Source organism: Suricata suricatta, chromosome 1, assembly GCF_006229205.1.
Source record: "Suricata suricatta isolate VVHF042 chromosome 1, meerkat_22Aug2017_6uvM2_HiC, whole genome shotgun sequence".
Taxonomy (NCBI): domain Eukaryota; kingdom Metazoa; phylum Chordata; class Mammalia; order Carnivora; family Herpestidae; genus Suricata; species Suricata suricatta.
The window spans coordinates 141,577,314-141,594,891 of record NC_043700.1 but is presented as its reverse complement, the minus strand read 5'-3'; the positions used below and the strand labels follow the sequence as shown (position 1 = coordinate 141,594,891).

The window sequence follows — 17,578 nt, the reverse complement described above, 5'->3', positions numbered from 1 at the left end:
CTGGTAAAATAAATCTAGCCCTAATTTGTAAGGTTTGCCAATTTCCGGGTATAAATACTCCCAGCGTAGCTGATGTCAACCTATCAATGTGACTTTACTGAACTGGGAAGAAAGGTATAGTAATACACCGTTAGATAGTATTTCCATCAAACAGAAATGAAGATGTAAATAACCTCAAGGACATAGCAAATACTGGTAATATAATTAGAAAATAATGAGTTTTGAATTTTAGTTACCTTTGTTTTTAATACAATTGTTTGTGCATGTAATTTAATTTTTAATAACAGCTATGTTTAGTGACCAGACTGCAAACTTCCTAAAAATTAAAAAATCAGCTTTCGCAAACCTGTGTGAGCCAGGTCCAGCACACCATCACATAATACATCTCCAAATGCCCTCTGGGTTTGGAAGGGTTGCGATGCCCAGTTGAAAACTGGGATTTCATGCAAGATCCAAATCAGTTGAAAGGAAGAGATTATTTGTATTCCTCCATGCTAGAACTAATGCATGTTACCCATGAAACAATTTAACAAGATTTCCCTTATCTTTGCAGTATGTTGACAAGTTAGACATAATAGACCTCACATGCCTTACTGACCAGAATTCAACTGAAAAGAATTGTGCAAAATTCACCCTTGTTTTACCGAAAGAGGAAGTGCAACTGAAGGTGAGTGAGGAGACGCAATTAGTTGGAAACAAGTTTTGTTATAAATAGCATTCGTCTCTTCACAACCCAGTGGGCTGAGGTAAAGAGGAATTGTCAGAGGTCCTGCCAAGTCTCATTCTTTGTTCATGTTTCTTGCCACTTGCCAAAAACTTCAGTTTTCTAAACAGGGATTTGAAAGGGCACATCCACTTGTTTAGCATACAAGCACGTTGAAACCATACACTTCTGTCCTCTGACAAAGTCAGAGATCCCACCTGGTGTTTTTAAAAACTTGTTCTTGATGAATCTGAGTCATGTCCAACATGACACATGTTTGGAACCACTGAATTAGACAAACCCATATTTCACAAATCAAGAGATATTTTTCAAGGCAACTGGACCATAGTCTTCAAAAATACCATTGTGAGAAAAGCCAAAGGATGACCAGAGACCTGTTTCCAATTATGGAAACTGTGGAATATGACAACTAAATGCAGTGTGTAATCCGGGATTGGATTCTGGTTTAGAAAAGGACAAGAAAAAACTAAAAAAAACATTACTGTTACAATTCGAAAAATTCAAAAAAGAACGGTGTATCCAATATACACAGTTTGTAAAAGATGGTATTAATCTCATAAAACTCTAAGCCCCACGCAAGCAGAAATCTGTTTGTTAAATTGATCACTGTACAGCTAGCACTTGCACAGAAAAAAAAGGTTTTCCTGAATTGACATTCAAAGTGATTAATTAAAGTCAGCCAACAGTTACAGTGTTAAATGTAAAGAGAACACCTTGCAATTGAATAAGAAGTTGCTGGAGTTGACCTTGTGAGCACTCTAGGAGTCACCCCCAACCCCGCTCTTAAAGTGGTTACATGTTACCATGGTCACCTGCAGCCCGGAAGCAGATGGTCCTTCTTCTGACCTTATCAAAAGGTCAGTAGTAGCCTGACACACCACCACAAGGCCAAGTCGTTCCCTCCCTTGGTCTTATCACGTAGGCATTTCATCATCTCACACCATTACGGGCAGAAGGTGAGTACAGCACAGTAAGAAATTTTGAGAGAAAGACCACATTACATAATTCTATTGCATAATATTGTGATAATTGTTTTATTTCATTATTATTGTTAATCTCTGTGTCTTATTTATAATTTAAACTTTATCGTAATCCTGTATGTACGGGAAAAACATAGTATGCGTAGGGTTCAGTACTGTCTTCCATATCAGACATCCACCGGGGGTCTTGGAATGTATCCCCATAGGTAAGGGGGAATAGTGTATACTAGGAATCACTTGTACTTAGGAAATCTAGGCCCTGCTCCTAGCCCTGGGCCCCAGATTCTTTGTTTCAAGCAATCTTCCCAGATGATTCTGATGCGGTGGTTAAAAAACACAAGATTGGCGTCCGATGCCTAGGGTTGAATTGTGGCTGTTTTATTCATCAGCTGTGTAATTGTAGTCAAGTTACTTAACCTCTTTGTGTCCTGGTTTCTTCATCCAAAGGTCAGCCTTTACTCAGATGTATCCCTCGTACTGCCACCTACCTAGACCATTTTATTAAAATTGCAACCCTTTTCCTCTCCCCTAGCTCCTAACGACATTCTCAATGTCTTGTACCCTGCTCTACATTTTATTCTCCCATTTATTTCCTTCTGACATTGTATTTACTCACTATTATACTTATGATATATTATTCCATACTAGATCCAAAATTCCACCAGAACAAGGATTTGTATTTTGTTTTCTGATATTAACCAGTATCTAGATAGTGCCTAGCACTTAGGTACTCAATAAATATGTTAAATGAGCAAATCTATAAAATAAAAAAATTTTAAAGTAACGTTTGCAGAATTGCCTTGAAGATTAAATCATTTAATGTGTGAAGTACTTAGAACAGTAGCTGCCCCTTATAAATACTTAATAAATGTTGGCTATATTAGTAGGATTTAGAGCTAAGAATTGGGAAATTTTAAGTACTAATAACATTGGTCTTACCTGGTTGCAGACTTAAAGCCAGTCAATGTTAAACACCAACGGGTGGATCAACCATGAACTCACATATTGCAGAAATAATAATGTTTACCTTTTTCTTTTGAGTTAAGTAAATTTGTATACTTTTACCTGATTGGTAAGCAGATAGATTAAAGCTATAAACTCTGACAAAAGAAAATAGTTTTGAAATTTCATAACACATACACATTGTTTTAAGCAAAAAGGAAAATGAATTGTTTCTTCCTTTCAACTAATTTAAAGTGCTTTAAAAAATTACGAGTTTTTAAAACAGTATGCGTCAAAAGAAAGATATGCATTTTGTCAACCTTGCTGGGTTTTGATGGCTTACAGATTTGGAGCCTTATGAAACAATCACATGAAATTCTAAAAGGGCTTGAAGTTAAAGTATAAATGTTCACGCTTATGTCTTTTCTTCTTTATCTTTCTGTTTTCATCTTTAGACAGAAAACACAGAAAGTGGGGAAGAATGGAGAGGCTTCATTCTTACAGTAACAGAGGTAGGAAGGACATTACTTTTGATTGATTCATTAATTCAACAAATATTTACTGGACACTGACTATGAACCATACAGAGTGAAAGGGTAAAGTGAAGATACAAGGATTGAAAAGGACAGATATGTACCTGTACACTCGCTCATGAAATTTGTATTTGTATCAGGTGTATGGAAAGGAAGAAAGACAATAAAGAAGATAATTTAAAATTGTAATAATTGTTATGAAGAAAATAAAGCCATGTGCTAGTAGAGAGTAACAGGTGGTCAGGAAGATCTACTTTTTAGTCTTATCTTTCGACACAGTAGTCCTTTGTATATATGCTGATATTTACAGCTTATATAGCATCTTCTAAAATACTTTCCAATACCTTTCTTATTCATTTAATACATATTTATAAAATGCTGAAATGGGTTTTATGAATAACATGAACAATATAACAGAAACACCATCAAAATGAATATTCACCTTTAAACATTTGTTTAGTTAGCCTTAAGACAAAGGATGCTTACCTGTTCAGCTCAGTGGCAACTGAGATCTACTGCTTATAGTTAATAGTTGCAGTAGGATATCTACCTTTATTTTAAATGAAACTACTGTAGCAACTGTCTTATAAACATTAGGTACTTTAAGAGCCAGCCTCCAAAGGAGCATCATGTTCTCTGATACTTTTAGAGAAGAAGTCAGTTAAATACAGATTCTATCCAAAGTGAGTTCCTAAGTAAAGACTTTGCAGTCACATGAAATAAGTACTGCACTTTACTGAGATGATGGATGCTGGTTTTTTTAAGTTTCTTGATTTATTTTGAGAGAGACAGTGCAAGCAGGGGAGGGACAGAGAGAGGGGGAGAGAGAATCCCCCCTGTGCTATAACCACAGAGGACCAAGTGGGGCTCAGTCTCATGAACCATGAGATCATGACCTGAGCCAAAATCAGGAGCCAGATGCTTAACTGACTGAGCCACTCAGACACCCTGATGCTGGGTTTTTATATCAGCCAATAACAGGTGAAATTTGGAGGTTCAGCTACCATGTGGAGAAGTCTTAAGAGGCTAGAAAAGTGGATGAGCTAAAGATGTGAAAGACATTTTGACTTGTGTGGAGGAGGAAACTCAAAGGGAAAGGGCACTGGTGTCGTGGAAAAGCATCTTTGTGCGACATAGCACTCCTACATTGGAATCCAAGTGTCCCAAGGGTATGTGAGTAGGTATCAAGGAGAACACCAAAACCACTGGAAAGCCTTGGGGTGCATCTACCTGGTACAGAATTGTTGTTGTTGTTATAAATAGCATTCGCTAAATTAAGTTTCAGCAAAAAAAATTGTTTTTAGCTTTTTCCCTTAAGGATAAAAAAATTATTTTAATTAAAATGTACATAAGTATATTGTAGGATGCAAAATAAAATTCATGTGAATTTCCAAGAGAAGAACATTTGTCTTAAATGTTGTGCCGTATACATGTTTTTTACTAAGTTCCCTGGACACTCTGTGTACATTCATACCATGCTGTTGTTAGGAGAGCTTTACCACGAGTTTGAGAAATGTGGATTGCAGTTGGAAGAGCAGAGAAAGAAAAGAAAAAGAAAAAAGAAACTTTGCTTTTGAAATAAATAAACTGGAGTTTGAGTCCACAACTTTCTAGCTATGTGACCCTAACTAGTTATTTAATCTTTCTGAACCTTTTGTTCCTATTAGTAGAGTATGGATAACATATCTATTTTATAGGATTGCTGGGAGGATTTGCAATAGCACAATGCTTGGGACATAATAGGCAGTTAATAAGCAGTAGCTTTCTCATTAGTTTTTTCTCTATTATTTTATTTTCTGGATTGGTATATAAGGAAATAACTGTACTGATTATTAGTTAGCTTAGCTTAGTTATCCAGAAAACAGCCTCTAAACGTTTTTGATTGTGTACCCTTATTCTGTTTTTATGTCAAATTTCACACACACACACACACATGCACATGTATAAGATACAAAAAATAAAAATCAAAAAGAACATGTAAATAAGTCATAAGGTGACGTAAATCAGGGATATGGATATCAGGAGCGTATAGGTTACTCAATACAAAATACATCTCTAGAGAAGGCTAAAAGAAACTAAGTAGAATAGTATCATAATCCTAATGTGTGAATGAAAATTTGAAATGCGCACACAGATACACCAAAATCTAGGCCTCTGGCTACAAATGCTTGGTCATCTCATGAATAGTTCCAGCTCAACCCCGTGTTGCCATATGGCTGGCGCAGCTAATTCCAGGTTAGCTGTGGGAGAGCGAGGCGCCTCGCTGCTGCTCCGGGACTTAACTGGCAGCATGAACTAGTGAGCTCAGAATGAAAAATGAGAGGTATACCATTGCTTGAATTGGCTTGTAGTCCAAGGTGGGTAGACTTTGCTGTATGCCAGGCCAAAAGGAACAGTTTTAGGAAGAAGACTGGGCATTGTGCACGTTAAAGCTGTTTGGTTGGGGGCGCCTGGGTGGCTCAGTTGGTTACGCCTCCGACTTCGGCTCAGGTCAGATCTCACATTCGTGGATTCAAGCCCCGCGTCAGGCTCTGTACTGCCAGCTAGCTCAGAGCCTGGAGCCTGCTTCTGGTTCTCTGTCTCCTTCTCTCTCTGCCCCTTCCCCTCTCATGCTCTGTTTCTCTCTGTATCAAAAATAAATAAAACATTTAAAAAATTTTTTTAAAAAAAGCTGTTTGGTTTGAAGGCAGGTTTTCTTTTTAATTTTTTTAATGTCTATTTTTAAGAGACAAAGCATGAGTGGGGGAGGGGCAGAGAGAGGGAGACAGAATCTGAAGTAGGCTCCAGGCTCTGAGCTGTCAGCACAGAGTCCAATATGGGGCTCAAACCCACAAACCACAAGATTATGACCTGAGCTGAAGTCAGATGCTTAACCGAGTGAAATACCCAGATGCACCTTGAAGGCAGTTTTAAGACAACAAGATCCTCTATTCATGATCCTATCCATCCATGTCAGATAACTGAAGCTCCTTAGGACCACACTGGTCTTCTCTCTGCTGAGATCACTTAGTTACTCTGCTGTCTTTCTTGTCTGCCTTCTGCCTTCATTGTTTCAGCTGTCAGTGCCCCTACACGTGTCACTCCTTCCTGGGCAAGTAATTCGACTGCATGAAGTCCTAGAGAGAGAGAGAAAAAGGAGGATTGAGACAGAGCGGATACCGAGTTCAGCCTTAGAAAAGGAGCAGGAACCTATTGAAGATTATGTGGATGTACTCAACCCTATGCCAGTGTAAGTGGACCACCAACTCCAGTTTACTAGGTTAATATTAATCTCTAATTATCAAGAAGAGTGAGCCATTGACCCTACTAAACCAGGAACAGTTAACTGTCTTGTGGATGAACATTAGATCTCGGAGTAGATGCCACATTTCCTCTTCTATGTCATGATCAACAAAATTCAAAATGCAGGTTTTACCGCACAGGAAATCCCCTTCCACCCACACCTTTAGACCAAATAGATATTCTTTCCAAAGCTCAAACCTGAACAAAAACTGCTATGTAGAAGGGAGGAAAAGATGTGTTGTTTTTTTTTTTTACTATGAAACTCCATGGTTGACTGTTTTTCTACCAGGAAATCAGACCAGAGAGTTTTAAGTATCTGAATGTTCTATTCAGTTGTCTAATCAGTGAGTAGTGATTGAGCTTGTACTGTGAGGAAAGTCCTGAGAACGAACAGTGTAGAAGGTGTTGTTGGGGGAATGAAGAGGCACAGACAGGCTGAATCCAGCAGCATCCTTATCTTTCACTCATACTGCTGAGGAGCGTGGCTCAGACGGGGAGCCCTTTCCTCCTGGAGTCGCCGTCTTCTTGTCAGGGACTCGTGTGTTAGTTCCACTGTGACACCGGGTTCTGGCGCGTGTAGTCCAGCCGTCCTCTGATCGCTGAAACCTGCCTATCACTCTTAGCTGAAACCAGTGATACTGATGGACTGGTAGGCCGAAAGTCACACAGATTGCCTCTTTCTTTTGTCCTCAGTAAAACAAGCAATATGTATGGATTACAAGTAGATAGAAAGATATTAAAATCATTCTTTGTCCCGCTAGGCAGAGATATTCACTCTTAGCATTTTGGAGAATTGCATACCCTGCCAGATTTTTCTCTGTTGGAAAATCCCAGACTTTTTTCATTGACTACAATATTTATTATAAAAATGAGAAGTGCTTTCTTAACATTTATGCATTAAAATAGCACCAATGCCATTGGAAAGCCATATTATAGTAAAAGGAGTGAATTCAGATATACCCTTAAATATCAGTTATTTAAAACAGAGACCATACAAGAGAACCATCTATAGAAATGTTTTGTATCCCTAAAGAGAAACCACCAATCAATATTTTTTACCCAAGAGCTTATTATAAACTGAGATTATGAACTGGAGATATACTATTAATTCTTATGTCAGATTTTCAAATGGTAACGGGGATTACATACTAACCAGTAGATAACTTTCAGATCCTCTTTGGTTAAAGAAAGAGGTTTGGAAGGATAAGGGAAGAAAGGCCTTAATTAAGCTCAAGGGTACTTAATAGTGACCCAGGCTTGTAATAACAGTAATTATAATTATATCATTGTAATTGTAGTAATAGAGCTGGGAATTAAGAAAAATTAAGAACTGCAGCTCTTAGAGTTATTTTGGTAGCACCTCTTTTAAGTAATGATCTTCATCAGTTTAAAAAAAATCCTGTTTTTTATCTCACCTTTGTAGATGTTTTTATACAGTGTCCCGGAAAGAAGCAACCGAGATGCTTGAGAAGAACCCTTCTTTGGGAAATATGATCCTGAGGCCTGGTAGTGACAGCAAAAACTATTCCATCACTATCCGGCAGGAGATAGAGTATGTTTAATTTTAAAAAAGTATGGAATTGTTAAAAGCAAAGTCATTCAAGAACAGCAACTGCTATGTGTTTTGTTGGGACTAAAAATATAAACACAAGAATAGGGAGAGAATATTGTAAAAACAATGCTAAAGACTGAGCCAAGGCTCATATTTACTGTAGGGAAGAAGAAGAATGGACAAATTACTTTGATCTTGAGTGTAGTTCCATTGTTCATTCATTTTGACAAATATTTATTAAATAACTACTAGGTGGCCAAGTAATATGTTAAGTACTGAGGATGGAGTAATGAACAAAACATCATCCCTGGTTTAAGGAGTTTACATTCTTGTAAGGAAACATGGACTATAAATAAATAACATAACTAAAATGTCATATAGATGGTCATATAATAAGTCTGTAGAAGTAACATAAAAGAAGATGAGGGAGATGGGAACTGTCAGAGATGATATATAGGGAAACATTTTCTGATTGCTATTGTTGTTTTAATATGGAGTGATTAGAGAAGGCCTATTTTATTAACTAACATTTAATTAATCAGGGACCTGAAGGAAGTGAGGGAACAAATCTTGCCCAGATCTGGGACAGAGCATTCCAGGTAGCAAGTGCATATGCCCGGAGGCAGAAAGCCGAATTTGTTCAAAAACAAAAAGAGGCTGCTTGGCAATGCTGCCAACAAGGAGAAGTGAGGGTAGGGACTGATCACTCTAAACCCTACAGGTCATTTTAGGGACAAGGGTTATATAGTCTGAATGTCCTGAGGGGCCACTGGACTGTTATGAATGAAGAAGTGACATAATCTGACATCTGTAAAAAGGACCATTTAGGAGTCTTTTGGCAAGGTGAATAATTTCTGATAAAATGGTTTACCTTTGCTGAAGTCAGTAACAGATGCAGAAGTTGAGTTTTCCATGTAGCTAAGGTGGTTGGATCTAGCTGGATCTTCTAAGGTCACATTTCAATAGGTACTCTAGGTTAGTTAACAAATGATAGTGGAATTAAAATACAGGTTTTTATACTAAATGAAAATGTTCAATAAGCAATTATCTTTCATATAAAAATATAAGCAGAACTTTGATTCTTGAATTTCTGGGGATAATATTACACACTTGTTTTAGCTGTAACATTATCTACCAGCCCACTATAAATATTAATAATTCTAGATATATTGACTATGAAGACACTGATAGTGAATAAAGGCGGTGAAGAGAAAGTAATTACAGTGAGCCCTGGGCCAATAAGCTGCATCACTTGCCAGTCCCTCGTTATAAACAGAGTCTTGTCTTTATACACCAGCCATATGACCGAATAGATGGCAAGGATGGTAGAGGGCAGATCAGATCCTGCCTCCCTGTGTGAAGAGACTCTGTGTGTGTGTCATTTTCCACAATGAATATCTATGTCAACTTAACACTCTTGTGGTGTCATTATTTTTTTATTATGAAGCCTGACATTTGGGGTTGATGCATTTTCAACTAATGGGTTGAATATCACAGATTACTCAATTTTAATTTATTTGATTTATAATTCAATTAGCTATTTTGAAACAAATCTGGAAGAAACAAAATTGCGACTGCCATTAAATATGGGGGATCTTGAAAGCACCTCTGGGAGAAATGTGAATTTTTCTGTTGAGTAAGACCTAGGCAAGAAGCTTGTCCTTTTTCAGGGTTTGGGCAATTGAATACAGAATGCCTTTAACTGTTTACTTTCACTTTAAAAATTAAGAGCATATAAAACTGAATTAAAATCAATTTCTCAGATTTTTTAAGAAAGAAATTTAACTGCTTGGAAGCTAAATCATACAAGAGAGTGATTAGCTTTTCTTCTTTCATCTTATTCTTGGTTGGACTGAGTGTTTGTTCCATCAGTATGTGAACTCTGACTTGTTATTCTGAATGAAATTAACAATGCCCGGAGACCTGATGACTCTAGAGACCATATATTTCCTGCACAATAGCAACCTGATCTCTTTCAGATGGTCTAGACTAGACCAACTTTTGCATTGCATTTTCCGTACAAGTGACCTTCAGAAATAGCAGTGCTTTCTTTCTTTTAAAGTTTATTTTTTTAGAACTTCTTAATTTTTTTGTTCTATCTATCTTTTAATATAATTTATTGTCAAGTCATCTAACATACAGTGTCTACAGTGTGCTCTTGGCTTCAGGAGGAGGTCCCCATGATTCATCACTGACATAAAACACCCAGTGTTCATCCGGCTAGTGCCCTCCTCAGTGACCCTCACACATTTTCCCGGCTCCCCTTGCTCTCTCCCCCACTCCCTCCCAACCTCAGTTTGTTCTCTGTTTTTAAAAGTCTCTTATGGTTTGCCTCCCTCTCTTTTTGTAACTACATATATTTTTTTCTTTAGCTTCCCTCACAGTCTTCTGTTAAGTTCTCAACTTCCACCTATGAGAGAAAACATATATCTCTTTCTATGAATAACTTATTTCACTTAGCATAATACCCTCCAGTTTCCACCCATACTATCCACACTGTTACAAATGGCAAGATTTCGTTCTTTTTCATTTCCGAGTAGTAGTCCATTGTATGTATGTGTATACACACACACATACACACACACACACACACACACACACACACCCCACATCTTCTTTATCCATTCATCCTTCGATGGGCATTTGGGCTGTTTCCATAATCTGGCTATTGTTGACAGTGCTGCTATAAACATTGGGGCACATGTGCCCCTATGAATCAGCACTCCTTTGGATTAACTCCTAATAGTGCTATTACTGGGTGGTATGGTAATTCAACCTTTAATTTTTTGAGAGACCTCCATACTGTTTTCCAGAGTGGCTGCACCAGTTTGCATTTCCACCAACAATGTAAGAGGGTTCCCCTTTCTCCACATCCTGGCCCACATCTGTTGTTTCCTGAGTTGTCAATTTTAGCCACTCTGACTGGTGTGAGGTGGTATCTCAATGTAGTTTTGATTTGTATTTCCCTGATGATGAGCTATGTTGAGCATCTTTTCATGTGTCTGTTAGCCATCTGGTTGTCTTCTTTGGAAAAGTGTCTATTTATGTCTTCTGCCCATTTCTTCATTAGATTATTTGTTTTTCAGGTGTTGAGCTTGATAAGTTCTTTATAGAACTTTTTTGGATACCAACCCTTTATCCAATATGTTATTTGCAAATATCTTCACCCATTCTGTTGGTTGCTTTTTAGTTCTGTTGATTGTTTCCTTTGCTGTGCAGAAGCTTTTTATCTTGATGAGGTCCCAATAGTTCATTTATGCTTTTATTTCCCTTGCCTCTGGAGACATGTGAAGTAAGAAGTTGCTGTGGCCAAGGTTTAAGAAGTTGTTGCCTGTTTTTTCTTCTAGGAGTTTGACGGTTTCCTGTCTCAGATTTAGGTCTTTCTTCCATTCTGAGTTTATTTTTTGTGTATGGTATAAGAAAGTGGTCCAGTTTCATTCTTCTGCATGTTGCTATCCAGTTCTCCAAACACCATTTGCTAAAGAGACTGTCTTTTTTCCACTGGATACTCCTTTCTGCTTTGTCAAAGAGTATTTGGCCATACATTTGTGGGTCCAATTCTGGGTTCTCTATTCTACTCCATTGGTCTATATGTCTGCTTTTGTAAAGCTTTTTAAAAATGTTTGTTTGTTTATTTAGAGAGAGAAAGAGAGAGAATGAGTGGGGGAGGGGCAGAGAGAAAGGGAGAGAGAGAATCCCAAACAGGCTCTGAGTTATCAGTGAAGAGCCTGACATAGGGCTTGAATCCATGAACAGTGGGATCATGACCTGAGCTGAAATCAAGATTCAGGCTACCAGGCACCCCTAAATTTTATTTGTTTATTTTAAACTAGACAGAGAAAGTACAAGCAGGGGAGGAATAGAGAGAGAAGAGGGAGAATCTCAAGCAGGCTTTGAGGTCAGGGCAGAGAGACCAATATAGGGCTCGACACCAAAAACCACGAGATCATGACCTGAGCAGAAATCAAGAGCTGGACACTTAACTGACTGAGCCACCCAAGTTTCCAAAAAAATAACAGCATTTTCTGCTGTAAGTGTGGTTTGTGACCAAATGCAAAGAGTTTCTATTCTTAGAATTTAACACCATAGTTTTTATTTATACTTGTTTGCATTTAAGCTATATTTAAACTCCTAAGTGTCTGGCAAAGGTGTTCATATCAAACTTCCATAATTCTAATTTTAGTAAACTTACTTCCAGTTTGAATTCATATAGAAATTCATGCCTTTGTACAGCTGATGGTCCTAAAAACATAACATTTCATCCTCCCTCCAAAAGTTTGTATTTAGGAAGCAGGGGGGGGGGGGAATGGTCAAAGAGCATTCTAACACTAAAGTAACTATATGTTCACTTAGGCTCAGGGGAATAGTTTATGGTTGGAAATTGTTAAGAAAAATTTGAACTGTTGTTGCACTGATTTTCCATATGAGCCAGGTATATCTATGATGTTAGGGATTGTTGCCTAATGCCTTAAAATAGGACTTTTAGAGTGCCTGATTTCTATCTTCTGTTTAACAGAGGATAGTACTTGTAGAGAGCAGTAGAATGTTAGCATATTAGACTGTAGAGCTTAATGTAAAGATTTAATGTAAAGCTTAATGCAAGAATTTAGATGACTAGGAAGCACCTGACACAGGTGAGTAACAACCCACAAAAACCAATTCATTGTCTTACAGGTCATAGGAGAAATGTGTAGGTACACAAGTTTAAGTAAGTACGTCTGGCAAAAGACTTGCTGAAAAGGACAGGCTAGTTTACAAAGCAGTACTTGAAAGTAAAATTATCTCCATCTGTTAACAAGTCAGTTGTGGGAGGGAAGATTATAGTTCTCAGAAAGAAGTAAAAGTCATTCAATGTCAAAGTATCAGGTAACTGCTCTCTTGATACAAAATACCATCCACCTTTACCCAGCCCAGTGGTATGTGAAGTCATAAGACACAGAGCTGTTCTTACAACAAACTTAGTGGTTTGGCTTTGTTTTCTTAAAATTGTTATGACTACATGGCAAGCTAGTAGTATATACACTTTGGAGAGCCATTAGCCAAGGAAACATAAAATATTGACCCCAAATTAATTCCTCTGCAAAAATTGAGGTCAAAAGCTAAAAACAAGTACTTTTACCACATTTAAGGCCACACACTTGTTAAAAGAGAGGTTCCTTCTTTTTTGAGGTCATCATCAGGAAACCTCAATATAGCACATTTTGTCAATCTTGTTTTTTCCTCTCTCTTGATTTTGTTTGAGAAACAAAACAATATATGAAAGAAAAAAAAAGTCTAAAATGAGATTCAAACCCTAAGGGACTTCAGTGGAATATTTTTCTATACTTCTGCTTCAGAATTTAGTCCTTTTAGTCAAAAGTTCCAAGAGACCCTGTTCATCTTTGCTACCTTTCCTCCCACAGCTTTGTCATAAATAATGATGATGATGATATAATAGCTATTATTAACAACAAAAATCGTTGTCACCACTTACAGCATACAATTTGTGGGTGCTGTGTTGGGTGCTGACAAGTATTTCCTTCAGGCACAATAAAAACTGAGATAGTTTTTCCCCATGTTTTACAAATGAAGCCACTGAACCTTGCAGAAACAACTAAGTTAAAATGATAAATTTTAAAAGTAGCAAAAATAGTTATGATTTACTGTGTGTCTGAATGTGCCAGACATTGTACGAAGGACTTCTCAGACAGTAACTCAGCCCTGTGAGGAATGGCATTCCCATCTCCACTTTGTAGATGAGGAAATGAAGGCTGAGAGCTTCCACAGCAGAATCAGAATGTGAACCTAGAATTTTCTGGTTATAAAGATCATGCCCTTCAAGCCTTCTATCAGTCTTTCAAGGAATAATAATCACTTATTTTTGATAATACAGGAATTCTAATTGGAATGGGTGAGAGTTTTCAAAAGTAACTATATGATTATAAAGGTCTCTTCACGTAAGGACAAGCATAAAACTACAGTCAACCACCCCAAAACAAGTTACCTGTAAGACCTCTGTCCAAAAATGTTTCCTTCACCAGTCTATTACTGATTCCTGAAAGTTCAGCAATAAAGAGAACTTTAAAAAATTTTAAACATTTTTATGTATTTTTGAGAGAGAGACAGAGCGTGAGTTGGGGACGGGCAGAGAGAGAAGGAGACACAGAATCTGAAGCAGGCTTCAGGCTCTGAGCTGTCAGCACAGAGCCTGATGCGGGACTCAAATTCACAAACCAGGAGATCCTGACCTGAGCTGAAGTCAGATACTCAACCAACTGAGTCACTCAGGCATCCCAGGAACACTTTTTAGTTTAAATTTTTTTCAGAAGGGAGAGGATTTGTTAGGTTTTATGCAATGGTTTAGAAGTAAAGTTCTAGATTAAGCTACTGGAATAAATGTATTAGCTGTTTTCCAATGTGATATTCATTTGAGAGAATATTTGGATATAGTAGATGAGGAAAAAGTCTCTTGGAAAGAAGTGCACTTCAATCTAGAGACATGTGACCTGGAAATAGAGAGAGGGGCAATTAGGGAAAAGCGGGGAGGGGTACCTGGGTGGCTCAGGCAGTTGGGTGTCTGACTCTTGATTTCCACTCGGGTCCTGATCTCATGGTTCATGAGTTTGAGCTCCGCATGAGGCTCTGTGCTGACAGTGTTGAGCCTGCTTAGGATTCTCTCTCCCCCTCTCTCTGCCCCTGCCCTGCCTGTGCTCTCTTTCACAATAAATAAACAAACTAAAAAAAAAAAAAAAAAGGCGGGAGGCCCTGCTGACAAACTTAACCTGAGAGACAGCTTTAGACTGCTCTGGATGATGTTGACTTAGTTTCTCTTTCAAGCAAACGGCAGCTAATAAATGCTTTTAACTTTTTGACATTAGAAAAAGTCTTGGTTGTGACACTGTTATATGAATCAAGGGAATCCAAGGCAAACCTACTGACGTCTTTCAATACAAATTAATTCTAGCAAATAGCATGTTAAGGTAAGCTTGTAATATTTTAAAAATTCAGTTTCGTAAATATTTATCGTGTGCCTAATGCTGGAAGACAAAGGTGAATTTCTATTCTGGGCTTCTTGTTCTTAAGCAATTCTAGGCAGTAAAATACCATGTGTTTGGGTGGGAATGATTTAGAGTGTGCCATGTGACCACAGAAGAGGAAGACATTACGATTCCTCTGCTGTACTTACATTGTCTCCAACATTCACATAGTACCTAACACAGTATTTTCTCTTCTCTAAGTCAGCCCTGAAGTTAGTGGATATCCAGAGGGGCATATGAGCTAGCAGGAACAGCCATTCAGGGATTTCTGATAGGAGAGTGTGGAGGTGGAGTAGAAAGTAATTTGCTTTCAGCAATTTTGTCTAGTATCCTTTTATTATAGAGGATATATATTTGATTTGTATGTGCCTATATAGGATCTTATAATGTTGCCTGCTTTGAAAATTACTAGCATTAAAAAATAGTTTCAGCCTGAAAGACTTTCAGTTCTTAATTCCTTTTTTTTCCTTCAGTTATTCATTCACCCATTCACTCAACTTTCCTATATATCAGGTCTCCTATATCCCTAGTGTATAACCCCCCCCCTACAAAAGAGACATAGAGAACAGGTAAATAACAAAATAAAACTTTTTTTTTTTTTGCCTAACTATGGGAATGGATACATAGGTTTTACTGTACAGGTGATATTTCATACTCACTGTAGTTTGATTTCATTCAATAGTATACTAAAATGGAGTTTAACCTTTTTTTTTTTCATTTTAGCATGCCAAGAATCAAGCATTACAAAGTGATGAGTGTAGGGAAAAACTACACTATTGAACTGGAAAAACCTGTAAGTAGCTATTTTCTTGTTTTTGAGGACTTTTCTTCTACTTTTCCCCAAATCTACCTTATACAATTCAAAGAAAGGTAGAAAAGGAGACCCTTGCCTAGGAACATGGTGCTGGTGAAAAACAGTCATGTTAAGGAGCCCTGAAATTGGCAGATATCCAGGATGAGAAGTGAGCTCTAAGGGCAGGTGGGTGAACACAGAAGATCATCTGCTGAGAATTCTTTCTACTTTTGTTTCTCTGCACTCTTTATCAATAGACTTGTTTCAGGCAGAGAGTATTTTTTTGTTAAACATCTGTTGCACATCCTCCAACTATACATATTTCAATGTGCTTATTTCTAACAGGAAGAAAATTCTGTGCGTGCCTAGTCCTTTCATACCCATCATGCAGAAGTTCAGAAATCCCTGTCATAATAGCAACATAATCATGAAGAAATGGTTTCCTCTTGATCTGCAGCCCCTCTCTTATCCCAGCCAATTTACCATGGGGCTAATGATATAAGAATCACAAAGTCACTGTGTTAGTCAGAGAGCTAAGTACTTTACCTAAACCATTTTATTAATTAATTAATTAATTTTAATGTTTATTTATTTTTAAGAGAGAGAGAGACAGAATATGAGCAGGGGAGGGACAGAGGGAGAGGGAAACACAGCATCTGAAGCAGGAGTCTTGATATTTATTTTAACTTCTCTAAAATTGGGCTCTTCTTAATGCCTCTGCCTCTCTAGGCCCACTGTGTTGATCAAATAGAGAAAGGGACAGTATGGTTGAATTTTTTTGTAATGTTTATTTATTTATTTATTTATTTTAGAGAGAGAGAGTGCTTGAGCAGGGGAGGGGCAGAGAGAGAAGGGGACAGAGGATCCAAAGCGGGCTCTGCACTGACAGCAGAGAGCCTGATGTGAGGCTCGAAAGCAGGAGCCGTGGGATCAAGACCTGAGCCGAAGTCAGATGCTTAAGTGACTGAGCCACACAGGTGCCCCTGGATGGTTTGAATTATTCGTGTTCAGACCTTAATTCTTTGAATGCAGTAGTGACCTCTGTTGAGAGGGAAGAGGCTGCTGATTCATACACCACAAACCTCATCTTTGCCATAAATGCCTCTCAGAGTTGCTTGATTCTCGTGTCCATGCCTGCCAGGGCTTTTCAAAAAATTCTAATGAAGGAAACAAAGAACTCGATTGCCGAAGGATAACCCAAATACCAACTGGCTGGAAGCAATCGGGAAGCAGAATATGCCTCTGACTGGTGAACTGGGGCTCAGTTATCTGTAATTGGCCTGAATATTCCCCTGGATTGTTCTTTCACCTTCCACACTCCACAACACTACCCCTCAACCAGCTTGTCATTCTATAATTCTTTTTTCTTTTCAAGGTTACCAGGGATATTCAGGTTTAACCTGATTTTACTTGTATAAAAATATTAGCTTGGGGGCAGCAATACTTTTCAGCTACTTAGTCAAGTAACTGATCCTGTTCCAGTGCGATATAAAAAGCTAAATTCTCCGGCTTTTGACCCGCCCCGCAGGTTGGTCAACGCAGGTCCTGAGGGAGGGAGGGAGAATTGAGGGGCAGGGGGCAGAGAGAATGGAGGCAAGACAAGTCTCTGATCAAGCCTCGTTTATTGAGAGAACACACACGTCTTTTAAAGGCAGAAAATGGGCAACTTGACATAAGTCAGTTGCTAAGAAACAAGGGCAAGGATAAGGGAGAAACTAAAACTGCAGATTCAGCATAGCACAGTGCCTGGGAAACT

The 17,578-nt window shown here is 38.1% G+C and overlaps 1 protein-coding gene across 3 annotated transcripts in view; it reads left to right on the top strand.

Moving 5' to 3' along the window:
- The window catches only part of STAP1 (signal transducing adaptor family member 1), a 33,881-nt gene that overhangs the window by 12,819 nt on the left and 3,484 nt on the right, over window positions 1-17,578 (top strand). For 2 of the 3 annotated variants that reach the window (XM_029945273.1, XM_029945286.1), the window contains exons 3-7: window positions 554-667; window positions 3,102-3,158; window positions 6,236-6,408; window positions 7,885-8,013; window positions 15,753-15,822. In XM_029945273.1, coding sequence (XP_029801133.1) covers window positions 554-667; window positions 3,102-3,158; window positions 6,236-6,408; window positions 7,885-8,013; window positions 15,753-15,822 — 543 coding nt within the window. The remainder of the gene's footprint in view (window positions 1-553; window positions 668-3,101; window positions 3,159-6,235; window positions 6,409-7,884; window positions 8,014-15,752; window positions 15,823-17,578) is intronic. The other variant, XM_029945280.1, reaches the window with a different exon arrangement.